The 27,879-nt window shown below is 45.4% G+C and overlaps 1 protein-coding gene across 6 annotated transcripts in view; it reads right to left on the minus strand.

The window, feature by feature from the left end:
- LOC142814721 (lachesin-like) overlaps window positions 1-27,879 on the minus strand; it is a 194,705-nt gene that overhangs the window by 34,571 nt on the left and 132,255 nt on the right. For all 6 annotated transcript variants that reach the window (XR_012895050.1, XR_012895042.1, XR_012895040.1 and 3 more), the window contains exon 5: window positions 7,672-7,800. Coding sequence is in view for 1 of the 6 variants with exons in the window: in XM_075893949.1 (XP_075750064.1) it covers window positions 7,672-7,800 (129 nt within the window). In the remaining 5 variants the exon portion in view is untranslated. The remainder of the gene's footprint in view (window positions 1-7,671; window positions 7,801-27,879) is intronic.

Raw genomic sequence — 27,879 nt, forward strand, 5'->3', positions numbered from 1 at the left:
TGTTCTCCTAATACAATCATAAAAAAAACTGAGGTACACTAAAACTCATAAATAAATATAAAAAGTTGAGTGTAATTTTTATTTAGCGCTAGTCAACATAAACACTGAATAAAAATTACTTTGTAACTTACATCGTTTGCTACACCAGCGCCACTTTTGTCGTGCGGGCGCAGATGGCGCAGATTTGTCATTCTGCCCTCAAACTACACGGTGAAGCGTGCTACTAAGTGTATGGCTGATGAGAAGCGCGTCTGGGTCCACTTTTTTTTTTTCTCCGATATATCTGGGCGGGGGGGGGGGGGGGGGCTCCTTATGCACGTGTTTCGGTGCTTGATCGACGACTTTGACGCCCTTACTTCGCGGACGAACGGCGTGTCTAGGCTTTTTTTATCGTTGTTTGGCACGTGTTTCGGCATTCGGTCCGCTTTGACCTGCCAACTCTCCATTCTGCTGCTGCGTGTGTTAGGTATTTGCCGTACTGTATTCTCAGGCCTTCTGTGTTCAGCCAGCGCTGCTATCTTATTATCTAGGGATGCTAAAATAAATCACTGTTTTGGCTTGGTGAAGTTTGGCACACAGAACAAACAATAATCTGGCCCATAAATATCAATGTGGGCGGCATGCATATTTGTGTGCGGTGTCCTGCCGGGGAGTAACCGTTGCGTGACGAGAGCATTTACAGCGGTTCCTCCTTTCGTTGCTCCCTTACAAACTTAAGATGAATACAGTTGCTCCCCCATTCTCGAACAAGTCGGCCATCTTGTTCCGCTTGGTCTTTTCGGAGAGTAACAGTCGGTCTGAAGGAGTAAAAACAGCCGTTGCTCCCATTTTGGCCATTTTTGGCTTAGAGTGTAGCGCGATATGTTGCGTCATGCTCGCTCTGCCAACGCCGCAAGCGACCCACTTCCTCCCCGGCCGGTCTTCTACAACCTCTCCCTTGTCCTGACGCTCCCTTCGATGTCATTCGCATTGACCTCTACGGACCACTACCAATATCAGCTAGCGGCAAGCGCTGGATTGTCACAGCAGTTGATTACTTAACAAGGTACGCCGAAACAACTGCGCTTCCTTCAGGATCAGCAGAGGACCTTGCCACATTCTTTTCTGGAGGCAATCTTTCTAAGACATGGTGCACCACGCATCCTATTGAGCGATCGTGGCAAGGCGTTTCTCTCGAACCTACTCGAACAAGTCCTCCACGCACGTAATACGATTCATAAGACGACATCCAGCTACCATCCCCAGACTAACGGCCTCACAGAGCGCTTCCGTCGAACTTTGACCGACATGAAATCTATGTATATCAACGCCGACCACACCAACTGGGATACCATCCTGCCATTTGTGACTTTTGCGTACAATACCGCTACGCAGCGCACCACGGGCTATTCCCCATTCTTTCTCTGATATGGCCGTCAACCGACATCTCCGCTCGACATCTCCTTTTTTGACGTCCCTGTGAACTCGTCATCGTCATCGAGGGAGCACCTAATCTCTCGCCTGGCAGATTGTCACCGACGCGCCCACCTCAATACAGAGGCAAGCCAACAAGAGCGGAAGACTCGCTACCATGGCATCCACCGCGTAGTTCTCTTCAATACTTGAGGCGAAGTATTGTTGTGGACCCCAACGCGGGTTCCCGGCCTGTGTGATAAGTTTCACTCACGTTTCATCGGACCCTACGCTATAGTCGAGGAGACGTCTCCTGTTAACTATCGAGTAACCCCTGTTGTCATGCCTTCCGACGGCTGTTTTTGTGGTACGGAGGTTGTTCACGTGTCGCGCTTAAAACCATTCGTGCGACGTACACCACCGTCATAAACAGCAGCGATATTGGCCGCTTCCGCGCGATAGGAAATTAGTGTAAGCACAATATTCACTATGTTTGACCTTCATCTTCTTCATCTGTGTATAATCATCATGATCACGAAAAACGTCGTCTTCGTTCGAAGCGTTGATCAGGTGATTCGGCCTAATAAACGCCGTCGAGACTCCAACGCTGCTACTGTCTTACAATAGTTGAAAAAGCTGAAGACACGTTGCCGTCTTGCGTCTTATAATATTTTTTGCTAACATAGTGTAAAGTTAGGAAAAGTTAGGAAAAGCTGATCGCAGCGAGTAGAGCTTCTTACTGGGCTATTGTGTGCATACGATACAAACTGACCATAAATTGTCATCATTTAGATTAAAAACAACAACAAAGGTTGTGGAGTCATTCTAAGATGAGAAGTTGAATGTGCAGCGAAGCTGTTTGGCATAAAACACTGAAGTCGCACACAATTTCTAACTATAGCCAATCACACGCACCCTGCAACTAAATCCCAAATGCTTGTCCAGCTAGTACCTTTGAATTAACTAGCTTCTTCAAGCTTGTAAGTTTTTGAAGCGTATGTATTTATGCCGTGACGTGTGTCATCTTTTATTGTGATATGTTTCATTTCGAAAGCCTGCTTTACGGCATAGTACAATGTGGTGTCACAGACACACATAGAAATTAGCTTCAAGTAGCAGGTAGTTTAACGGTCCGTGAACCCAGTGATCATGACCGGGTAGTCAGCCAGGCCCGCGGCCTGTCGTTCGGAGGAGAAGACTGTGTAAATGCCGGCCCAAGCAAGACCACAGCAAGTGTGTCGCGGATTATGGACTCTCGAAATGGACACAGTATACCACAGGAGAAGTGGTCCTGTACCATCATTTTAACCTTTTGTGTGTAAAGTGCTCCAGCTATTTCTGTGTCACGAAAATTTCCACTCACCAAAATATGGAACGCCCTGGCGACCTGCATTTTTCCGGTTAAAAAAAATAAAGAGGTACGTGGAGGTGAAGCAAGGCAGCGACTTTGCAATGGCTGTAGCTACGCTTGCCTCTTCCGCTCATATGAATTCTTTTCTTCCGTTTTCGCCACCATAAAATATTGCCTGTATGAACTGACTGCGCACAGAGGCGATTGTTAGAAGTCAGGAAAATGGTCTGAATTGTGTGAATCGCCTGCTCACATCGTTAGTCAATTGGTCAAGACAAAAGCTAGAAAACAGGAAACAAGAAAGTTAACCACGAATGTAGCTATACTCGACATTGGGCTACCTTGTATTGGGGCATTGGCAAATAGATAATAAAAAGCTTAGAAATAAATCACGAAAGGAAATAATTTATAAGCCAACACGCTGACACATGTGGGAGTGCAGGGCTACTCATAGGCGTTCGCACGAGTCCTAATCACTGAAAAACTGAGTTGTGTGCGCGCAGGAAAATGCACCCATGGGCACAAACCATGGTATAAGCTGTGGTACCAATGTGCTAGGGTATAATTATAGCTATACTAAGCCATGGTATAACTAATGGGGCAGAGGGGTAAGAAAATATAGTATAAGTTGGTAACTTGTTTTTAAGGATATGAATCAAGCAGTCTAAATATACTAACAAGCTACTTACGTGTGAGCTTGAAAAATGATAAAAAAGCTGCGTAATGAGAAAAATGACAGTTTCTATCACTATGAACAGAAATGGTGATACAAATATTGCGAGTAAATTTTCACCGAAGTCGAAAACCGAAATATTCTACACACGTCTTCCACAAAAGCAATGCCTTGTTCGCTTTTGAAACTTTTTTTAGCTGTACCTTTTTACTACGAGAGTAAATTTTTGTCTATTTCCTGTACTGTTTCAAGAGTATACGTGCTTGGCATAAAACTTAAATGTTGCAGGGCAGATGTCTCGGCATCGGCCAGTCATCGTGGCGATAGGAGCGCCACGTGTGGGGCGACATCGCGAATGTAGGATTGCAAAACACGTCGGCGGCACGAAGCCACATAGCAGCAGTGTAGCTGCACTTTTAGCTTTCATGTTTTCACCAGCACACACTCTGTGGTGCGCCAAGCACTTTCTATTGAAGCATCTACCTCGCGTCTAAGGTTGGACGATTGGTTACCATTAAACTCAAGGCACTCTGAAGGGTATGTGAGGAGTCAACGACACCCTCTCTATCTCCTGCTGATGTCACCGCTGCGCAAAACATTGTCGATTACGCCACTGTTACGAAAGCGCTAGCAATGAGAAAAAGATGATTGGAAAGAGAAAGAAAATCGCCAAAAGTACGCCGAACGAGCTAGAAGCATAGCTTGACTTTGTCGTTAAAAAAAAAACATTTTCAGATGTCTGTTATTAGGGTATGTTCTCGAATATTGCTAGATAGCGTTGTCATGGATGCGTGAGAATTGTAGAATATCTTGGAGAACAATAGCTTCGCAGGAATTAACTGCAAAATACGGCGGAGGTTCTGTGTCACGAAATAAAATATTAGAGGTGTGACATACACGATTGACTTTTTAGTGTGTTTTTTTTTTTGCAAACCTAAAGCCCGAGCAAGGTGCTTTCTCGTTGCCTAGCGCGCTCTAAAACAGGCTGTCCGAGCCGTTACGATAGCGCATTTTGACACACACGAACATGAACGCCAGCTGGCAACGCGAGAGTCGCCAGTAGTTTCAGGCCAAATTGATTATTTCTCCAGTGATGCCGCACTGCACGCCACTAACTGCTGTTACAGCTGTGCATATAGAAGTCCCACAGTTACAACTGTTGCCCCATGTGGGAGTAAGCTTCACTTTTATAAACTTAGTCGGTAGTATATTCAAGATGAATTATAATTCCGATCTTCTACGAACGTTCAAATTAGTCGAGAGAGTCTGAAAAGGAAGAGGTAGAGGAAAGAAAGGCACGAATCTCAACCAGACGAGCGCCCGGTTTGCTACACTATATTGGGAGAAGGAGGAAGCTCAAGGTTTTCAAAGGAAATAGCTTTTCTTGGTATACTTCAACACAAAAATTTTGTGTCTGTCTGTCTGCCTGTCGACTTGTCTGTGCGTCACCCGAAACGGCTAAAGTTAAATCACATCCGCAGTGCCAACTAGTATTGCTCTGGTTTCTGCATTCATACTTGTGTGCATTGTCATTTGAAATCAATTATTCCGCATATCTGAGACACATCAACACACCATATCTGTGGTGTGTTTCTTTATACTACAAAGGCATACATAAGCGTTTGTAAGTACCGCTGTGTTTATTACGCCACGCTGACAATACAACGCTATGCACAAAAAAGGCCAATTTTATTAGCAAGAGTGAGCTAGTGGTGCCCATTATGCAACTTTTTTTAGCGCGCGCAAAACTCAGAACAAAAAAAGAAAGTTGGTGCCTCCGAATACAGCTTTGTTGCATGTGAAACCAGAGTGTTGTGCATTTTAGTCCAATATATACAAAGCTATTCAGGATAAAGTTTATCGTACGCAAAATACGTGGATATGGAGTTAAACTTTATACACCAAAGGCTGAAAGGTAAAAGGACAGGTTCTTTCACTGCTAGCTTTGGATGTAATCGACCCTTAAATATGCGTACCTGATAAATGTGACATTTCTAACGTAGCTTCCAGTTATCGTGCTATCAGACGCATTAGAACGCACAGATGTTATATGATTGCATGGGAGATGTTCGAGTCCGCTACTCACTTTCACAAAAAAGAAGCATTCGTGCAAATAACGTGACTAATTGCATCATAGCACAGCTTCTGTATTCCCAGACGCTTGTGTGCCTCACAGCATCGTACCTATCCCCACCATGCCAAATGGTCGCAATTCAACACTGAGCTAAGCAGAAAGAAAGATAGGTAATATGTGCATATTTATCTTATATACTTTACAACTGTGTACCGATACCGGATACTGTTTTCCTGCCACGCCTGATGCTATGAATACCTAGGGTAAAACAGGGCTTCTATCAGCCACAACAGGGCACGCACACAACGAAAAAGAAAAAAAAAGTTTTTAGCGAGAGGAACTTGAACCAGATGTTGCTGCGGCCACCCACAATGGCGATATCGACAAACGAATTCATTATCAACGCGTTCATTAGGCACAGGGGGTCCACTACGGTTAAAATCAACAGAGCTTCGACTTCTATCACTATTATTAGGTGTACGACTAAATATCAGCACATCAATGAACGTTTTGCATTTATGACCTTCCCGAGTTCATGGCGAATTCGAAACTCGGTAAGCCAGCCCTACAACGTGAGTTATACCGTGCCTTGCCATAGAAATGCTCTCAGTCATTAGCAAACGCATTGCTGAAGCACCAGAGCACCAAGTAGAAATTAAAGAAAAATAAATAAAATAGAATCCCAAATAAAGGAAAACGACAATAACCCTTTCGTTTTTTCGTGTCACGTTTTCGCGCGCTCTCGGGCAGCAGGGTTTACGTGTCTACGAAAGCGTTGTTTTTCGACGCTCCTATCAGATTTTGTGAACGTTTCTTTTGTTGCCCTTAAACGAAATGGGCATGCGCGAAACGTTTACGTAAAGACATAAAAAAGCAACCGAGTGGGATATCAAGACGTGCTTAAAATCTTTATTCTCGTTGGCGATGCGCGCTAAGGCTTATCTCGATTCCTACGACGCTCAGCCTGCGAACGGCAGAGCCAGGGGATTTGGGTGCCGACTCTCTCGGGAACGACTCAGCTGCCAGGCTTCGCTCGTCCGTTCGCAATTTATTTTGTCGGAGTTGTAAAGTGCAGCAAACAAAAACAAATTGTAAAATTAAACACAAACTTATCTCGCTCAAGAAGACAACCCATCAGCTTCAAACGCCGCGTCTTTTCACACACTGCGAAATCGTTTCAGCGATTCAGATTACCCTTTTTTCTCCATGCGTTATCTGTACTCTAATTTTCGCGTGAAGAGCTCAGAAGATGGGATAAATACGAGAAAATACATTTCCAACGATTGAAAAAGCAATACCTACTCAACGATTAGCCACTGGCTAAACTTGTATGCTTTTAATTTCCTTCCTTTCTCTGTTCAATCGCTTATCGACGTTGAGCTTGCACAAAACATACCTTTTTCACCTTGTTTCGAACCATTTATTTGCTCTTCCCAATGCTTGCTTCTTTTTAGGAAGAGATAAAGCGAATTTACACGAAAGAGATTGATTGATTGATATGTGGGGTTTAACGTCCCAAAACCACTATATGATTATGAGAGACGCCGTAGTGGAGGGCTCCGGAAATTTCGACCACCTGGGTTACACGAAAGAGAATGAAGTGGGAATCAGTGTCGTCAATGGTCGAAAAATGCACAAAAACACTTCTGTCCTTATATTGTTTTTCTTTTGCTATTACGTGTTATACACTCAGGGGCCATGCGTACAGAAAAAAATGCATTTACGTTATCCACGGCTCAAATTATCTCCTCGCATGCCTAAGTACATCACTGAACAGCCACGATAAGTCAGGGAGAGTAGTTGATCTCTCCTGGCATTTTTTTCGTCTTGACCAGACAGGGGTTCATCTAATGGTGGTAACAATAGCGATTTCTCTGTATCCTAACTAGATCGACACTTCTCATGCTGCTCTTTTGACGAGTACAAGTGCACTCGTAACGATGGCTGTAGTGATATTCACAATTCAACGAACGTTTTAATTTCTTTATTACATGTTTTTAGCCGGTCGCTGTCTTCTCTCACAAGCTGTCACCTCTAATGTGGCTTCTAATTTCCATCTTCTTTTCTGTACGCTCGCTTGGCGTTTAATATACTGAATTCGCCCACAGTTCACGAATAGTAGTTTAGCACCAGAACCGAATACGCTGCAAGAAGAGAGCGGGGAGCTGGTGCCGTACTCACAGCTGACTTCAAGGATGATCCGCTTGCTGACCGAGGGCAGCACACCGTTGGATGCGATGCACAGGTAGGCACTCATGTGCAGGCGGGAAACCTTGGTGATATTCAGCCAAGTGCCTTTCACCGATGAAACTGCAATCATGAACAGGCCAACGGTGAGTTAAAACCTTCATCGTTCAAATTGCGTTCAAGTTATGGCGTCATAATTGGTTGGCCCCTCGATAGCTGATGAACATGCCCATGAGATCAACTAAACTAAAAGACAACGAGGTATCAGCTTAAATGTCGATCTATTCAAAGGAAGGAGGACGAAAGAGAGGAGATGCAGGAATGTTAACCAGTTTAGCATAACTGACATGCTACCCTGCACAGGGGGAATGGATGAGGTATGCTGAAAAAAGAGTAAATAGATAGAAAAAGAGAGAGGAAGCGTACACGCACATACATAACGTCACCATACAGAGCGGGAATCTTGTGCAGTATACAGCATCGTTAAGAGTCTACAGCCACTCGTGCAAGTCTGTTGGTCTTAAGAATTTTAACCAAGGAATTTCTATATCAATTACATTTAAATTTCATCTTTAATCAAATATACATTTTGATTTCTCGCGCACCTAATGTCTGCCTACGTGTGTAAACAAGCTGAATAAGCGAACGTTATTAACTTTAGGGCAAAGCCAGGAGGATTTGGGCGCCGACTCTATCGAGAACGACTCAGCTGCCAGGGTTCGCTCCTCCATTCGCAATTTATTTTGTCGGCGTCGTAAGGTGCGGCAAGTAAATATTAAAATTGTAACAGGAACTTATTTCGCTCAACAAGGCAACCCATCAGTTCTGAACACCGTGCCTCCTGCACACACAGTGAAATCGTTTGAGTGATTCAGATTATCCTTTTTCTCTCTGCGTTGTCTATATTCGAATTTTTGCGTGAATAAGATGAGATAAATGTGGGAAAATATATTTTCAACAAATTTTCAACATATCTTCACTGTCAATACATGTCACATCTTTTTTTTTAATTTAATGTATGTAAGGAGAGGTTGGTGCCAATGCGTGGCACCGGCTACTCCTCATGCCACATCTTTCATATCAGCGCGTCTCGACCATCGTCAGGAGGTTCCGGTGCCCAAGCGTAACACGATTTCCCATTCATTGTCATTTTTGCCGATGACTTCTAGGGAATGAAATCAGCTTCCTGGCTCTATGAAAAGCATTCCCATGCATTTTAAAAATTACTTCTTAACTAATTAAATACCTACATTTAGCCTTTGTGAAATTTTTTTGTTTTGTTCTACTGCGAAGCACTTTGTATATTTACTGTCTGTATTATTGTACTTACGTTCTTTTTAGGTTTTTTGCTGTGCAATATTTGTCAAGTTCAATATATTTGCACTATTATATATGCAAATATGATGGTCCCTCTCCTCTGTAATGTACCTTGTACCTTGAGGGGAAAATATAGTGAATAAATAAATAAATAAATAAATATATAAACCGTCAGATTCTAATGTTTTCTTTCGCTATGTTTCAAGAATGCTACGGTGACTCATTGGCATGCCTTTACTCATATACTGAACAAAAACCACTCAACCATAGTTCATGGTATGCATCGGACTGCAATCATATCATCTGAGAACTCAGACTTCGAATACTTACTGCAATAGATTTAAAGTGACAGGACAGAACTTTCACGCTCATTTCATTTTTATTTTAAAAAGGATGAAAGAAAAAGCTAAAAAGACAAAACAAGGCCTCCTTCATCTCCACCCCCGCCCTCTCCCCCAACTGCTAAAGCCGCCATGCTTCTCAAAATAGATGAAGCATAGTTTCCTAAAAGTTCCCACTTATTCAATAAGCGAGCACCATTATTACAGTAAGCGAAAAGGAAGTTTTTCGAGTGTGCTTCTGAAACGAAGCCAGGCTGGTCTGGAACCTAATTAGAAAACCTTGTAACGTTTCTTAGTGAGCATCAAGGTGGACGAAATAATGCTCAATAGACCACGAACAAAACTTCAAAACGGAGCTTCTGTCAAAGTAAGAAACCTGCGGCTTCTGTTCACATTATATTTGACTCGCTTCATGCCATGCAGACAAGACACGACTTTCCTCCACGAGCAGAAATTCATTTATGGCTACTTCTTTGGGAGCGCGTTGCAGACCACGTTGGTGTTAACCAAGTTACGCTTCCATTAAACACTGAACCCGACCCAGCTTGCTTTTGCTTCGGTGCAGTGATTGAACAACCGCTCGCCACACGTCTGCGTCACAAGTCTTCATTTTTTTTATCCCTAATAATCCCTGCAAAATTCCTTGGATTAGTAACCGCAAAAGAAAACGCAAAAATAAATTACGCCATGCATTACATGCTTTCATCTGCACCGGTATTCAACGCTCATTCTTTCTTCCTTCGCGGTGTTCGTAATTGCGGCATTAAGACGTGCCCTGCTTTTCTTTCGTAGAACGGCCGGGGGATATCTTTGTGCACGTCTCCAGAGCTGCAAGAGTGACGCCGTAGAAGTTGTCAGCAAACGAAGGCTGCCAAGTTGTGGCGCAAAACAAAGAAAAAAAAAAGTAAGGAACGATCCAAATAAAAATGCTCGCTGCTCCCTCAAAATCGCGCAGACCTTTTGTTTCAAACCCGGTGTAGAGAAGATATCGAGAAGAGGGAGTGAAGTCGAAGGGGAACAATAGCGGGGATCACGAAAGGCCGGGTGCGTGGGTCGGTCGGGGTTACTGCGGAGCGCGAGAAATTGATAGGGCGAAACGCAAAACTTTTATTCCATTAAAGCCTACCTAATTGAATCTTCCTCTTGTTTCACTTTCGAGTACAGCGCGAGCGGCGCCCTCTTCTAGCCCTGCGCGTTAACTTTCCCCCGCTTCCATGGCTGCCACGGGAAGAAGCCCGCTGTTTAGGCGCTTGACAAAAGACAGGTCACAAGCGAGGGACTACGGCAATGCCCCAACTCTGCGCATGTTCACGTCTCCTTTCCTTTCTCTCTCTCTCTCTCTCTTCGCTGTTTTTTTAAATGTTTATTTTACTATCTCTGACCTCTTCTGTGTTTCATTTCCTAGCATCATTTCTCTTGCTTGTCTTCCGATTGGTTGTTGGCTCGTTGTCGTGCGCTGCCGGGCACGTGAACCGAGGGAGCGCCTCAGCGGTAACCGAATCTGGGACTCGCACTCGTGAGAGTCACCGTGTTCCGAGCCGCACGCCGTACGCCGGGACGACAACCCGGGGACGCCCCAAGTCAAGCACCGCGCCACGCCGCGATTGACTCGAGCATCTAGGGTTTCTGCAGGGTCTCGTTATGTAGGCTACGGCACGCTTTTTCGCTTATCTCGTCGTAAATGAGGCTTCGTGTCGTTGAACTTTGGTAAGAACCCTAAATGTGCGTCCCGCCAAATTGATTTTGTTGACTGGGCGATGACAGTAGCGTTGAAGTGGAAACAATATTAAGGACACGTATCAGTGACGAACGTAAGGTGAACTTGAGACGTTATCATGAGGGGCACAAAAGAGCCACAGCTGATGGTGCCCTCCAATAGCTTCCCGAGCACTTCCCCTTAAAACGTACAATGTAGGTAAAATGTAATGTCTTGCTTGAAGTATCGATTGACACTATGGCAACGCAGCATGCTTTTTCTATAGCGACCTTTTTGTTTCATATATGACAATGTTTTACCAGTCTTTCTTTAAGAGATAAAAAATAGGGCAATAGTACACCTTCAAAGGTCGTGTCCGCTTGCTTCACATGTTGTCACAGCTATTCGACGAGAGTTTGCTTTAGGACACTCGGGCACAAATACGAAGTGACACACACACCCCTACCGAATATATGCGGCTTTAATGTGCACGTGGAGATGTGATCGCACAGAAATTGAGCTGTCCAGGAAAACTAACCCTGATATTTTACTAAAGTGTCGTACTTGTCGGGCTTTGTGGTTCTAGAAGCGCAAACATAAAACGAGCCCTCGTGCAAGATTTCGTATTGAAATATGAACGAGCGCACCATAGCAGGCTTAAACAAATAGCCACTTAGAGAGGATAACGAAGAAACACCGCTCTTTACGCACGTGGAATGTTGTAAGCCACACACCACGGCGTTCTACTGGCTGAGGCACTCGGCTGCTGAACCGCAGATCGCGGGATGGAATCCCGGCCGCAGCAGAGGCATTTTCAATGGAGGCGGAAATACATGAAGCCCGGCGTGTGCTTAGATTTGGAGGCACGTTAAAGAACTCCAGCTAGTCGTAATTTCCGGAGCCTTCCCCTGCAGCGCCTTTCATAATCATAACGTTTTCAGACGTTTAACGCCAACAATTTCGATAAGAAGCAGCGTTAATATATTGTCGTGGTTATCTCTCAGTGTTATGACTGCGCAGCGTTCTCATATAAACCGTTCATCACTCACAGTTTACATAATACCTTTGATGTGGCCTTTAATATTTATATTCAATCCAGTGCAAAATGTCTACTAGTTTGGCCTACTAAGGGGTGAGCAAAATTGTAGATTCGTGTGGCGTCTGCCACTGCTATCAATGCGTGCTGTCGTGGTACTTATTTTTTTATGTTCATGTAAAACAAGATCGCACCATTCGTATGGTATTACATCGAGCATCACTTGTCAGGCTGATACTGAACCTAGCAAGCATATTTACGTTAGCATTCACTATCATCTTTCCTAAGAAGCGAAGGGGTGAACGATATGACCTATAAACCACCGCGACTTACTTCCCGACCGTAACTCGAAGTTTCGTAGCTAAGGCAGAATTTCATGGAGAGTGTTGCTAATTTCCCTTTTCAAACACATTTTATTTGTTACAACGCTTACTGTGAGCAATCCCTGAACCGATCCAGATCGGCGTAATACTTCAGAGAGTACGTAATAATTACTGTTGTGGTTTTTCGTCCCAAAACAACAACGTCACTATGAGAGACGTGGCAACGGAGAGCCATGGGTACTTTTTACCATGTATGGGTTCACCTAACTTTTAAGTACATGCGACTCAAGCATTTCGCCTTAATGGAAACGCGGCCTGCGCAGTCGGGATTTGATCCCATGACCTTCAGACCAGCAGTCCAGTGCCAAAACTACTAGGTCATCGCGGCGGGCGTTGAGATGCGATGTAAAGCCCTATTACTGGTGAACCAGAATGTCTTTTATTGGCGTTTGCATAATGCAGATACCATGCAAGATAAGTAAGCTTTTAAATAATATCGATGCCCGTAGGATGTTTTCAAATGAACGACTTCCCGACAAAAAATGCGTAAAAAAAGAATGAAATTGAAGACATCTCATTCATGTAGACTCAATGGCGAATTTGAGAGAAAGGCAGAGAGGAGACAGTGAGTTGTAAGTCTGGGTATGCTGAAAGAAGTTCGTTTTGTAAAATTTAGAAAGGGCGCATTTTTTTTAAGTGTTAGTGTACATTTTTTGGACTAATCCTTTTGGGCTAACACGCAAGAAAAGACCTCAATTTCAATAACGTATTCTCTAAAATTTACCATGGGCATGTTTTACAAAGTTTGCGAAGCTCTTTTTCAGATGTTTTAGAACTGCAGAGTTAATGCTTAGTATTTGTTTAATGGGACAGGGTTTTGCAAGGTGCTTTAAGTCATTTTATATTAGCTTTAAAACGGAAAAGTTAACCAACTTTGAGAGATATTGCAATAAAAGGCACATCAAAGCCAACACCGCTAACTACCAACCATTAAATTACTTGGATGTACTTAAAATGCATAATTCAAATTCCGTTGCCGATATTGCACAGTGCATCAAGTGCAGATAGAGTTAAAATAAGGAAAAAAGAAACTCTTTCATTTGCTTTTCTGTTTAACATAACTTCTAATACAACATTTTTTTTCTTACAACTACTTATATCAGCGTGCATTTTTTCGTATCTTGAATAGGACCTTTTAAGCCAATCAAGGGTTACCAAAACAAGGCGTAAAGGGCATTGAGTGTCAGTATTCGGTTGAAACATCGGCATGAAACCCGTGTTCAGTTAAGTAGCCGTTATTCCGCTCTGCCGGAATGAGGGGCGGAAGGCAGCCTGATATTTGCTGCTATAGAAGAACCTTTGCTACTGTAGATAAACCACTGAATCAAGTTTTTTTAAACACTCGGCGACAATTTTTCTTGGCTGTACTGTGGAATCAACAGAACCGAAACGCTTGCCTGCATGCGTGCCAAGAATAATACCTGTTTTTATTTCCCTAGTTTAAGACTAAACTAAATTGAAACAAAGTTTCGTTTATTATCAAAATAAAACAAGTGTAAGAATTCACTGGGGAAAAATTTTCAAAGCGTATAAAAATGTAGAAACAGAATATTCTACCCCTTGAATTTTTTCTACAGCGCAACGTTTTCCACCCGTCTGTTCTCACAGTGCTCAGTGTCCCCGATGCCGGCTGCAACATGTGCCACCCCAAACTCTTCGTTTTGTTCTCCGATAAAGATATGCTGAAAATGTGACGGAAAGTGGCTGCGAAAACCGAGCAAGCGAGTTATCGGCAACATGTGCGCTGGAATAAACAGCCGCTTCTCAAGATTGTCGATAAAGGCCATGGGCAAGCAAAACCAGAAATTGAATCAAAATTGGCTGCAAGCTACTGGGCTGTTTGCGTAGTAACACAGATATCAGGGTACCCCGCCTTCGTAGCCACGAAGCGTTTCCATTGCCAAGATAAGTTGCCACCGAGTATAGTTAAGATGGCTACCAAACAACACCGCAAGCAAGCAGTCAAAATGGCTGCTTTATTTCGCAAGGAGCACTTCCGGAAGTTTCGCATTCTTCCGGAGACATCGATCAGCTTCGTCTGGCCTTTGCTTCGTCCAGTTTTTCGCGGAAAATTATGTTGACGAACGTCGGCAAACAAAGCCACTGTCGCAGCCCCCACAAGGCCATAACAAGATGAAGTTGTTTCGCCTCTACAATCAAGCTGAAGATTTTGTCGGCACCTAGAATTCAATACGCTCCTGCCAAACGAACTGCCCTACTTTCGCGAAACAAATAGGATGCGATAAAATAGATGCGATAAATAGAAAGAAATACACATTTAAACGGCGAGAATATTTCTTATTTGTGTATAAGTCGCTTCGAATTCAAGGCGTAGCTACTGATTGTGATGTTTATCGTAGGTAGAGCTGTTTCTGCGTCTTCTGTTGCCATATATATATTTCACTGTTTGCGTTCATCATTTATACTAACCAAGATTAAATATATCTCTGTGATTGTGTGCAAAACAAACATACGAATATTGATTCGAATCGTGTAGGTGAAAGGCACTGTTACATACCTGTACAACGAAATAACTTTGTTAAGCCGCGTTTGCTGTGATCGCAATAGTGGAAGAAGAGGAGTGAACTGTAAGACTTCAATTCACTACTTTAATATGCTTTTATGCTGTGGCGTGAGATGGTCGAGAGGAGCTGGTATTTCGCTAAGGTAGTTGTTTTTTTTCTTCTTTTTCTGCGTATCACCAAAAAAAAGATCGATGTGTAAATTTAAGCAAAAGGGTGAAATCTGGGTTCTATTCTAAATTTTCGGGTTCCACCTAAAGTTATGCCTACGTTATGTGATCAGGTCTGAAAGAAAAGGAGAAATACTGCGGCAGTAGTTAGGAGACTGAAACTTGGTCTCTCACGGTCCATCTATTTATTTCGGGAGACGTCGATATCAGTCTTGTACATGAACTATTCCAGGCGTATACTTGTATCTTATGCATTTCAGGTACACGTTTAACGAACACGTGTGGATCAGAGTCGAAGTCGATCACGGTCGTCTTATTTCTCAAGCCGCCGTCACTACCACGTTGTCAGGTTACACTCTCACTCCGGAAAATAATGAGTACAAAAACTAGGTCACACATTAAAAGCCTCCTGCTCTCTATAGGTGTGATGTGATGAAATATTTCAATCATGGGGATTGCGACATATCGGCGGATTCGCGCACGCACGTCAATGAGGACATTGTGCACCCTCGCATATAAGGTGACGTTTTTTTGTTTTGTTTTTTTTCTCGCACGATTTTGGAAATCTGACACTCGGAGATACCTACAGATGCATCTCGACTTGACAATCTAATACCTCAAAACTAGTGCAAAAAACTTTCGCCTTGGAGAAAAATACCAAAAACAATAGGTAGAGTTTTTCATTCCGAAACCACGATATGATTATTAGAGACGCAGTAGTGGAAGGCTCCGGAAATTTCGAACGTCTGGTGTTCTTTAACCTGAATGGACATTGCATGGTGCACGGGCCCCTCCTTTCTCGCCTCTTTAGAAATTCGACCACCTAACCCGCAAGCATCGGGTTCGCAGCCGAGAACCCTAGCTACTGTTATGCCTGCGAGTCCACAGCGAACGTCCATGCCTCTGAAAAAGGCAATCTGTGTCAAGGCCAGCCCACAAGCCCGCCTGAAGCGAACAACTCAACGGCGTCATCACGCGGCGGTGCCTCTCTGCCGCGCACGCACAGTGAGTCACCTCAGCCAGCGAGCCCGTCGAGCAAGCAATCGGCGCCTTCCTGTCTGGCGAGTCTGACGCAATGCGTGGCGACGTCACTCGTCCTTGGGTGCAGCCACGTGCAGCGCAGCGGCTCCAGATTCGATGAGAATGACGCGGCCCAGCGGCGACCCCATTGGAGGATTCTGACCTCACGACCAGCGGCGCTTCTGGTTGGACATTTGGTTACTCAAAGAATCCTCCCGGTGCATATAAAAAATCCCTGCGGCGCGTCGCGAGCAGCAGACCTATGTGTTAGAGAGGAGAGCTCGGCTCTTCGGGTCTCTAAGCTGTCGGCCCCAGTGCCCAATTTGTAACGCCTCTGTATATATGCTGTACATAAACCTTGTTTAACTCACCGTCGTCTCGTTTGCTCGTCTATCAGCTCTGCGCAGAAGCAGTCGCGAGCTGAGAAACCTACGCTACCAAACGGCTGGTAACCGTGCCGGCGGAGATCGGAGCAGTGGCGCCTTCGGGACCGTGTTGGCGTCGCCGTCTATCGTAACAGTGGTGGCAGCGGTGAAATTCGTGGCGCCCTTCGTAACGTCGTCGGAGGCGCGCTTCGTAACAGTGGTTGGCAGCTGCGGGATCTGCCGGCGTCAGCGACATCGATGCGGTGAGTGCCAGATGTTTTCCCCTCAGTTCACCAGACTACTCTAGCGCAGGTTATAGTAGTTTAGAGAAGGGCTGTGTGAAGCATTAGAGTGAGCTTTGATCGTTTGAAGCCAAGTCGGAGGCGCGCTTCGTAACAGTGGTGAGTGGAGAAATCGAGTGAGGTTCCTAAACAACGCACTGATACCACACGGGCGTTTGAATTACGGAAGCCGCTAATCTGCTACAACTGCAGAAAGGAAGGGCACATCGCGATAGACTGTAAGCAAAAGTTTGCAACTCTCCGAGAATCGGAAAACAAACGGAAGCCGAGAATCTGCTACAACTGCAAAAAAGAAGGGCACATCGCGATAAACTGTAAGCAAAAGTTTGCTTTTGCAACGATCCGAGAATCGGAAAAGAACATGCGGTTGTTAGAGCCGTATATCCAAGAAATTAGTGTGAATGGGAAAACGTGTCGAGCACTTCGAGACTCAGCGGCAACCATGGACGTTGTCCATCCTTCATTGGTGTCTCCGGATGACTTTACAGGAGAATGCGCGTGGATTAGGCAAGTCGCCGAGGAGCAGAGTGCTTGCTTACCAATCGCTACGGTTGTCATTGAAGGCCCGTTCGGTAAGCTTCGCACCGAAGCGGCTGTGTCTGTCGCGCTTCCCGATAGTTTTCCTTATGTTTTCTCTAACAACTCAGAGCAGCTTCTCAAAGAGCAGGGTAAATCGTTCTTTCCCAACTTAGCGTACATGGCCCTCACGCGATCGCAAGCGCGGAAGCCTACGCAGGAGCTTGATCTTGTTCAATGCTGTGAACCTTCAAGTGACCTTGGCGGCGAGTCGACGGAACCTCAGACAAGAAATTCTCCGTGTGAGTCATGTGAGCAGTCACTCGAGCGGCCCGTCGCCGAAGCGACCGGCGCGGTTTCCGTAGCAGGGGGAGACGACATGGCGCCATTGAGTCAGAGCGAGAGGGGTGCAACTCTCTCGCCTGTAGCGGAAAGTTGGAGTGAGCTGTCGGGGGTCGATCGAGAAACGCTCATTCGAGAGCAGCGTGAGGACCTCTCGATAAAAGCGCTAATAGAAAGCGTAAACTTGGGAAAAAAGAAAAAGAATGTTTCTTTTTTTTTGAGAAAGCAGGGCTTTTGTATCGGAGCTACACAAATGCGCAAGGTCGCAAGTATGAGCAGCTCTTGGTGCCACAAAAGTATCGTCACCAACTATTGGAACTGGCGCATGAAAACACATGGGCGGGGCATCTCGGCATAAAAAAGACCAAGGCTAGAGTTTCCCTTGAGTTTTATTGGCCGAAATGCTGGAAGGATATCGAAGACTTTGTACGCTCATGCGACACCATCAAAGAGCGGGGAAATCCACAGACAAGTGGAAGGCACCCATGAAGCTTGTGCCAATTATCACAGAACCTTTCCGGTGCCTATAGTAATTGATATCGTCGGGCCATTGCCAGAGTCAAGGCAAGGTAGTCGGTACATCCTGACGGCTCTCTGTGTAGCCACAAAATTTCCGGAAGCGATACCACTTAAGGAGCTCAATTCCCCTCGTGTCGTGGATGCACTGCTATCCATATTTGCACGCGTTAGATTTCCTTCTGAAATCCAATACGACATTGGTAGTGTCTTCACCAGCTGCCTTACCTCTACCTTCATGGATAAATGTGGAATAAAAGTAATGCACAGCTCGATCCATCACCCGCAATCTAATCCGGTAGAGCGTATGCATTCCGTTCTGAAACGGATATTGATAGCTCTCTGCTACGAGCACAAATGCGACTGGGAAGCGTGTATTCCTCCCGCTATGTTCGCTTTGAGATCAGCTCCTCATGAGAGCACTGGTTTTAGCCCTGCAGAGCTTGTCTATGGCAGGAGTTTGAGAACACCATTGTGGATGCTGCACGAGTCCTGGGAGGGTTTCGATGAGGACCCTAATGTAGTTTCGTATTTTCTAGACCTCCTTCAGAGGCTTGGAAAAACGAAAGATCTAGTGGAAAGCCACATAAAGGCTGCACAAGTGTTGTCGAAGGAGTACTACGACAAATCGGCGAAAAAGCGTGCTTTTGAAGTTGGTAGTCAGGTAATGCTGCTGCGGCCGTCCAAAACGAACAAGCTTGAGGTTCAATGGGAAGGGCCCGCCAAAGTAATATCGAAGCTTTGATACCAATTATGAAGTGAAATTAGGAAGGCGGCCGAACAAAATTTACCACAGTAACTTGATGAAACCCTACGTTCAACGTCAAGCAGTCGTAAATCTGCTTATGAATGCTTCAGAGGAAGAGGGAGCAGAAATTTTGACCACTAGTGATGTAATCGAAGGGGAATCGGAAGTAATCTTGGAGCAGTTGAACCTAGAGCCTAGGTTAAGTGAAGTCCAGAAGGAGCACTTGAGATTGTTTTCGTGTTTGATTGATTTGTGGGGTTTAACGTCCCAAAACCACCATATGATTATGAGAGATGCCGTAGTGGAGGGCTCGGAAATTTCGACCACCTGGGGTTCTTTAACGTGCGCCCAAATCTGAGCACACGGGCCTACAACATTTCCGCCTCCATCGGAAATGCAGCTGCCGCAGCCGGGAATCGAACCCGCGACCTGCGGGTCAGCAGCCGAGTACCTTAGCCACTAGACCACCGCGGCGGGGCTTGTTTTCGTGTTTGAATACGTGTTTTCGGAACGTCCCGGAAACACGACGGTAATCGAACACGCTATTGAGCTAACTTGTGAGGAGCCAATCCTTAGCAAGCCGTATCGTTGTTCCCCTGTGCAACGTCGCAAATATGAGCAGCTGTTGGTACCGCATAGGTATTGTCGCCTAAAAGTGGCCGGTTACTGAGGTGGAGCATGATACTCCAACAGCACAACTTTGACGTTCGCTAAAAAAAGGGGGGAAAGCTAAACGCTAATGCAGGCGCATTGAGCCGTGCGTTTAGTTAGTACCTTCTCCACCTTTCGGTTTTTCGCTGGCGATTAGGGGCAAAATTTTGACCTCATCACGACCTTAGCTGAGCGCTCTCGTACAGAAGGAGCTCAAGGAGCCAACTTTATGTTCTATTCTATTTCGTTACGTTGTTGTACGTGTAAAAATTTGAGTTCTCATTTTAAGAGTCTTGTGTCCCACATGTGCCTCTTGATGTAGAGGGAACGAAATTCCGATAGACACGTAGCTAGGTATATGTTGTACTATACTTTGTCTGGTGTTCTGTCGGGTGACCGAGGGCACTTGCTTGTGTCGTGTGTTGTCTGTTGTTGAACCGTCTTGACAAGTTGCAGAACCATCGACAAGTGCTGAAACCAAAGATCGTCAGAAGAGACGAGCGAAGCTGGTCGACAAGTTGTGGCGACAAGCCAGTGGAGCTGGGATACGTCCTCAAGAATGGGTTTGTGTTCCCGGAACAGAGTCTGGAGCTGCATTCTCCCCATGGCCCTGGAGGCGAACCTGGAGGGACCTGGCGAACGAGCGCACCTGACATCCTAGCCACGTGGAAGGAGCTCGTCTTTCCGGCGCATTCTCTGGCGGCGGGGGTGCTGTTATGCCTGCGAGTCCACAGCGAACGTCCATGCCTCTGAAAAAGGCAATCTGTGTCAAGGCCAGCCCACGAGCCCGCCTGACGCGAACAACTCAATGGCGTCATCACGTAGCGGTGCCTCTCTGCCACGCACGCACATCAGCCACGCACCTCAGCAGTCACCTCAGCCAGCGAGCCCGTCGAACAAGCAATCGGCGCCTTCCTGTCTGGTGAGTCTGACGCAATGCGTGGCGACGTCACTCGTTCTTGGGTGCAGCCACGTGCAGCGCAGTGGCTCCAGAGTCGATGAGAATGACGTGGCCCAGCGGCGACCCCATTGGAGGATTCTGACCTCACGACCAGCGGCGCTTCTGGTTGGACATTTGGTTACTCAAAGAATCCTCCCGGTGCATATAAAAAAGCCCTGTGGCGTGTCGCGAGCAGCAGACCTATGTGTTAGAGAGGAGAGCTCGGCTCTTCGGTTCTCTAAGCTGTCGGCCCTAGTGCCTAATTTGTAACGCCTCTGTATATATGCTGTACATAAACCTTGTTTAACTCACCGTCGTCTCGTACGCTCGTCTATCAGCTCTGCGCAGAAGCAGTCGCGAGCTCAGAAACCTACGCTACCGAATGGCTGGTAACCGTGTCGGCGGAGATCGGAGCAGTGGCGCCTTCGGGATCATGTTGGCGTCGCCGTCTTTCGTAACAGTGGTTGCAATGGTGAAATTCGTGGCGCCCTTCGTAACGTCGTCAGAGGCGCGCTTCGCAACACCACTCACGCACCTAGGCGGACATCTCTACGAGGATTGAAGCCCAGTGGTTTAGACATTACATGGCACGCTGTCCTATTTAATTAAAACTCACTGCGTGCCACTTTAAATGTGGGAACACTTTTCTAATTGATCCCCGAAAGGCATTATTAAAAGAGCCTGTTACCTTACGAATCGACTGCCGCAAATGTTTTTTTTTTTCGAATTCATCCAGTTACAGGGACTTGTCGCGTGCATTAAGTGCTTTCTCTCTCCTTTCGTACCACCGAGTGCGTCGCGGGCTCAGCAGGCGGAGATGACAAGAGGGCAAGAAGATGCGTGTTAGTCTGAACGAGTAATTTCCTCGAGCATTTTACAAGCTCGAGAGTTTTCCTTTTTCTACCCCTTCACTTCAAATAATGTTCTACTTCCTGTTCTTCCTCCTCATCTGCCTCTTCGTTTTGTTTGACTACTACTACCACTACTACAGAGGAGGGAACAACCCACACCCTAAAGGTGTCCTCAGGAGAAAATTATTTTACGCATTACCACATTCGAGCGAGCACTGAAGTTGAGGATGAGCTCTGACAAGTAGTATTGTCACTCAAAGCTTTTAGAGGAGATGAAGTTATCGTCACAGAATGCGGTGGATCACAATTTTTCGAATCGGTCGTCAATATACGTGGTGAACATTGCAAGAAAAATTAAACCTAGCGCTATGCCATATTTGGCAGAAATCATACATGCAAAGGCCCAATTATAGATAACTGTGGGAGCTGGTGTTCTAATGAGGCATGCGGAGTGATGTAGTCAAATTTCCTTCAGAATATTTCAAGCTTCCTGCTTGCTCTTATACAGTAAGCCCCCATCTAGTAACGTGGTGGGCTTCGAATATGCCCCAAAAGACTTGACGTAAAAATCTTGCCACTTCTTCATCCAGAGACACATTTCTAAATGTTCAAGAGGTGGAAAATACGCGTGCGCCAGTCATGTAATAGTGTCTCCTCCACAGAAATGGTCGATGTTTTTGAACATCATTTTATGTGGACAATTTCTGCACGCACATTCTTAACTATTTACGCGTAGTCTACAAAGAAATAAAAAGAAATACGATAACCGACACTCATTTGGAACTATTCGAAAAAAAGCCGAAAGTTGAAATGTTTCTATAAGTACAGTTCAAAAACTACAAATGTATCGTAATTTGTAACATTTAATAATAATGTAACAATTTTATTTAAAGCATGAACGTGCGGTAGATCAGCATTTTTTAAAATGCTGTGGTCACTGCTTTTAAATTTAATGTGCGGTTTCGCAGAATTAGCGCACCTGCTGCCAGTAAGGGAAGAATAAAAAAGACGGAGAGTTCTTCACCCCACGCAAGGACGAAATTGTAATAAAATCAGGGTATCCTCTTTTCATATCGCTCTCTTTTTCACTTGCTTTTTTTTTTCAACCGTTACAAGAAAACTTGAGCTGATACAAAGTGGCACAGATTTGTTTCATTCCGTCCTTCGTACTAGCGACAAGGGCACCTATCGTTTTGTACGTAAAATGTGAGTGTTATTTTGCTTCTTGCGAGTGCGCAGCTGGGGTCTTACAAGAACCAAACGCGCAGTCGGAGACAGTTTTTGTCGCCGAGTGGCAGCATCGTCTAGCTAGCGTAGAATTCGCCTCGGGTATAGCAGAGTAAAAAGGAAAGAGGGGAAAAAACGGGAGCGGGTGGCAAAGAACAACGGTGTTCATTACGACCGTGACGTTCTCCTTCCCTGTGTTACGGGGGAGACCCATCTGGTCGGGGAGTGTTCGTGCTGCCTTGTAATCAGAAATTCAATTACAACGGCTCGACTACCCTCCCCCTATCCGACCCCGATTTCGCTACCCCCTCGCCTCCTCATTTCCAGGCCAGTTCTCGAATCCAGCTCTTTACGGGAAAAGGCGCCGAAAACGACATCGCGACACTTGGACGGCGATGCCTCGGCGCGAGTCGGCCACCTCTTCTTGGTCGGGCTCCCACGAACCGAATGCAGTCGCCGCCGCTCTCGAAAGGAAACAGCGGTGATACGCGTCATTGGAGGAAAGCCCCTTGGTTACTTAATGACAACGCGGCTCTCGAAGTGCGTAAGCGACGCCGGGAGCCTCCGAGGTGACAGCGCCGGCACGCGCGAGCATTGATTAAGGCCATCTTTCTTCCCTCAGAGCAGTGGCCCTTTTCACGGAGCGTGGCAGATACGCGCGCATGGGTCGTTGTTGGAGGCTCGCGGAAGCGGGGGTGGGCAGCGACCGTTCACTCCGCCTGACTAATTGCTCGACTAGCGTTTCGGGCCAGCGGTGCGGCGTTTTCTCTTCGGCGCCGTACGCTGTATGCGCGCGCTGGACAAGCGCTCTTCTCTGTAGAGAGAGAGAATACCGCCGCAGGAGGAGGCGAGAGCGTCGAGATGCAGTGCGATTTCGAGACGACAGATGGCATTGGAACCCGCTTGCTCGAATTCAAGCAGTCGCAAAGAGCGGAAAGCGCGAGGCTGAGGGAACGATCGGAAGACGGACGAACGGGGGGGTGAGAGAGATTGAGGAGGTTTTCGAGTTTAATGGCAGGGATTCTGATTCGAAAAGTCGTGGGGCTCCGAAGCCATCTGTATTTCGCTGTTATCGTTTGTGGCCCGTTGTGGCAGGGTGTGGGGGTGTAGCGGTTCGCTGCTCGCCTGCAGTTAAAGAGGCGAGTGTTCAATGAGGGACCGCCAGCCGTTGACTGCGAGGGGTCCTTCGGGGAGGAAAGCTTGTAACTCCAGGCCCATTAATTTGGAAAGATTGCAACTGTTGGTCCCGCCAGAGTACCTCGTTTTTAACGCTCCGAGCTAGCCTTTTTTTTTCCAGTGCCCAATCCCTCCCCCCCCCCCCATTGTTTGTAATGTCACGAACGACTCTGTCCTGCGTGCTTTCATCGAGCGTATTGTGCCAGAGCTATAGGAAAAGGAAAGAGAGAAGTTGATTGGGCGTGAGTTTTTGGGCTGGTGCATGGATCTGAAGTATACAAATTGCGGCAACTTCGTCATCTTTTGTTGGGAGGCCGGCTAGTGCTTTTCGTTTGTTTTAACCTTTGACTCTGCGTACAGGTCCCGATGTCGGCGAAAACAATATCCCACCACATCTTTCCCCGATGGCTTCGTTCAACATCTACAATTTCTTTTCATTCAGTCTCTTTTTTTCTTTTTCTTTGTCATCCTTTCTCTCAGTGGTCCCCTCATTCTGCATTTGTGTCATCGCTAATGTGTTTGGCAGAGCAAAGAAAAGAAACCATTTTATCCCATGAAACGTCGTATCATTCACGGCCACTTAGATTGAGTACGTTGCTTGAGGCGTGTAACCTGATCGCCACTAACCTGTCCGCTTGATACGTCTATTGCTATTTGGTGGAAAGAAAACGAACGTAACTACAAAACGCGCAGAAATTAACGGCAATGGTCCATCGCTGTACTGTGTAGCGTTGTTATTTTCCTCTTTCTTGTTTTGCTGCAGCTCGTTCACATATTTACCAGAAACGATACTATTATCAATGACCTCTGCAACACCTCAACCATTTAGGAAACGCTGGCTGCTGGTGTTTATTCGGGAAGAGTGCACAACCATAACAGCAGCAATACAAAACTAAAGTTAAGACAGCCTGTTGCCTGAACGAAGATAACAGTTCTGTGTTTAGAAAGAGTTGTTGACAGTTTAGAGTACAAGGTACTCTACTATAGAAAAACATGAAGACGTCCCCTGGGCCTCACACTTGATGAGGCCGCGCCGACAAAAATTACGTCATGAAGGAGCTCACGATGACGCATAATTCAGTGCGAAGTTCGCGCCGACCACTGGCATCGACAAAAGCTGGGGCTTCCACGTCGCAGTTCTTTCGAATGTAACATTCATCGAATGTTCACACTTAATCATAACATCGTTTTTCTCTAGCAGTTCAACTGCACAACAAGGTTCACCCAGACAGACCTTTCTGGCTGCACTGGTCTTTTGGCATACACAAATGAAGCTAAATAATTAGATCTTTCTTACATTCACTAGACATCTCGTACTCTACCGCCCAAAATACTTACTTGTCGTCATGGCACACTAATGTGAATTTTTTTTTGCGAGCTGCAAGCACTTTTGCGGTCTATCTACGTAGATAGATAGCTATCTATAGCCCTCAACGTCTGGGTGCTCTCGTGATCACCCCTTTAAGTCTGGGTAAATCACAAATGGCATGAGTGGGTAACATGGTTTGACGAATATGACTCGCTGGTCATGAGATGAATAGTGGCACGACCCTGATATCATATTATTTGGTATATCACATTCTTCGGGATATTGTTTCATTCAGGATATCAACTTCGAAGAAAACACTCTACATCAGACAGTGACACATAACCGCAGGCGGGTATGTGCCACTGGTATGTGGGTATGCGCCACGGGTAACTGACACTTCGTGCTACCCAGAAATGTCGAGAGCACGCATGAGTAATTTTGACGCGTGAGCGTTTAAAAAAAAGCTGACATTGGCAGCGTTGACCCAACGAATGTAAATAAAAAAGTGTCATTTATCCACAAGCAGGAATCGAACACCACCATTCAGCATGGATATCAAGTGTTCTGCCACATAACCATGCCAGGACTCGCAACTTCTTTTCAAATAGACCGTAATGTTCGTAAAACGTGAATTGGGGATGCAGTGATGACTATCCAATCATATAAGCAGTACATAAGTACCTCAACGAAACAGCCGTCACGTTAGGTGAAGATCATCTATAATTAAGCACAATGCATGGAAGGTGATTGGCACTTTATATCAACCAAGCAAACACGCGAACAGACATTGGTGATTTTCATTCGCGAGCTTTAACAAAAATCAGTGCATTTCCACGAAGTGAATGACGACAAGTGGGCGAAGCTATAGCGCTATAGGTCTTAACGTCCATGATGTCCACGTTGAAGTCTCCTACTACTGTTAAGGACGGACGCATGGACAAGTGGATGGATGCACGGACAGACAGACGGACGAATTGGGTGATAATGTATCGTGCTTTCGTGTAGTTGATTACACATATAGTCGGTTGTTTACACGTTCTTTTAGTTGTTTTTGTGCAGGTGTTCAGTTTTGGTTTGGGTTTTGTGGGGCGTGATGGACGCCAATTATATCAACCCCAAGGAGCTTCACCCCTAAAAGCCGGCATCGACAGCGTTGACTGAAAGAACGCATAGAATAAATATGATGGTCCCAGTAGGAATCGAACCAAAGCATTCTGCGTGGCCATCGAGTATTGTACCACAGAGTCATGCCAGGCCTCGAAACTGCTTTTTAAGTAGACCATAATGTTCGTGAAACGCCAATAGTAGTTGCAATGCTGGCTACCTAATATTATATACAGTACATACGTACTACTATCATACAGCCGTCACGTCGGGTTAACGAGAATTGTAGCGAAGCACCATTCACTGATGCTCATTTAGCTGCATGTGTCCAGGGTCACACAAGCTTACATATCAGCTTACCGCTTCTGGCGTTGCTAATACCCATGTGTCTGTTATAATCGTTACGCAAAAGTAAGAACGCGACTCTTTAACAAATCTATGCGTACAACATATTTACACCTGTTAGCGTCATTTGATACCATTTTGCTCAATAAAAGAATTACAACACGGTCCAGCTCCGCACGCTTAGCACAACTTTGATTCCCAAGGTACGTGGGATCTGCAGAATTTTATGTTTTATTAACGTGATTCGTCCTTGGTCTGACACAAAGTGTTCATTAGTCTATGCATCTGGTCCACTGAGTCATGTTTCGTTTCTAAAGAAAACCATTGCGTTACGCCACGAAACAAAGCGAGGTAATAAAAATTACAGCAGATAACTATGAAAATATTATTGGAAAAAGCAGTGCGTGGACCCTCATTGAGTTCTGTGTGTGTGCGTGTGTATTTCGATTGATACGGATGCATGAGCGGAAGTGTGGTGCGAAAAAATACTGCTCTCAATCTGCTGCTACAACAGTATAACAAAACAGTAGGTGTAAGCCATACTTGCTGCGCAAGCTGAAAGAAAACGAGAAGGGAGACAGGAAAGAGCGCTCCTTCCTGTCTCCGTTCTCGTTTTTTTTCTTCAACTTGCGCAGCAAGTTCAGTTTTCATACAGTGTACTAGAATTGTAATTATAGTACATTGTAGTTTTCAAGTAGGTGTAAACTGGCCCTTTCATAGCTCCCTGAAGCCTGCGATGAGACATCAGACAGGTTATACCACGCGTTCGCTCTCACAGGAAATCGAGCGCACAGCATCTGAAGCACGAACCAAAAAGTTAAGACAACTTGGCACCAAGGCTCCAAAGCTTGAACTAAGTGCGGACCTGGACAGCCTTCCTTGTTTTTCTTCGGTTTTCTCATCCTTTCATGTTTTCCTAGTTATTTGTCCTTTTAATTCTATTTATTATTTACACCCTTTTTCTCTATTGTTTACTATTTCTATTTTTAGTCTAAATAGTCGCTTTCTTCCTCTTATTTTCAATTTCTCTCTGGCTTCCTCTTTTTTCTCATGCTGTGGTTGCTTGGCGTGAAGCAGGAAAAAACCACGTTTAGAAATAGCAAAAAAGATAGCAAAGAAAAATAGAAAGCAGAAGAAAAAGCAAAAAAAAGAATAGGTGAAAAAAATAATAAGAACACAAGCACAGGCCAGGCGGCTAAAGTGTTCTGTACTTAAAACACGGTGTGTTTCTGCCAACCACCCAAGCGCGATGGCTGAAGCAACCCGACCACATCACTGGTAGTAATGACTTTTTCGTTCATTCTAAATTTTTATATACACTGGTC

Source organism: Rhipicephalus microplus, chromosome 1, assembly GCF_043290135.1.
Source record: "Rhipicephalus microplus isolate Deutch F79 chromosome 1, USDA_Rmic, whole genome shotgun sequence".
NCBI lineage: Eukaryota > Metazoa > Arthropoda > Arachnida > Ixodida > Ixodidae > Rhipicephalus > Rhipicephalus microplus.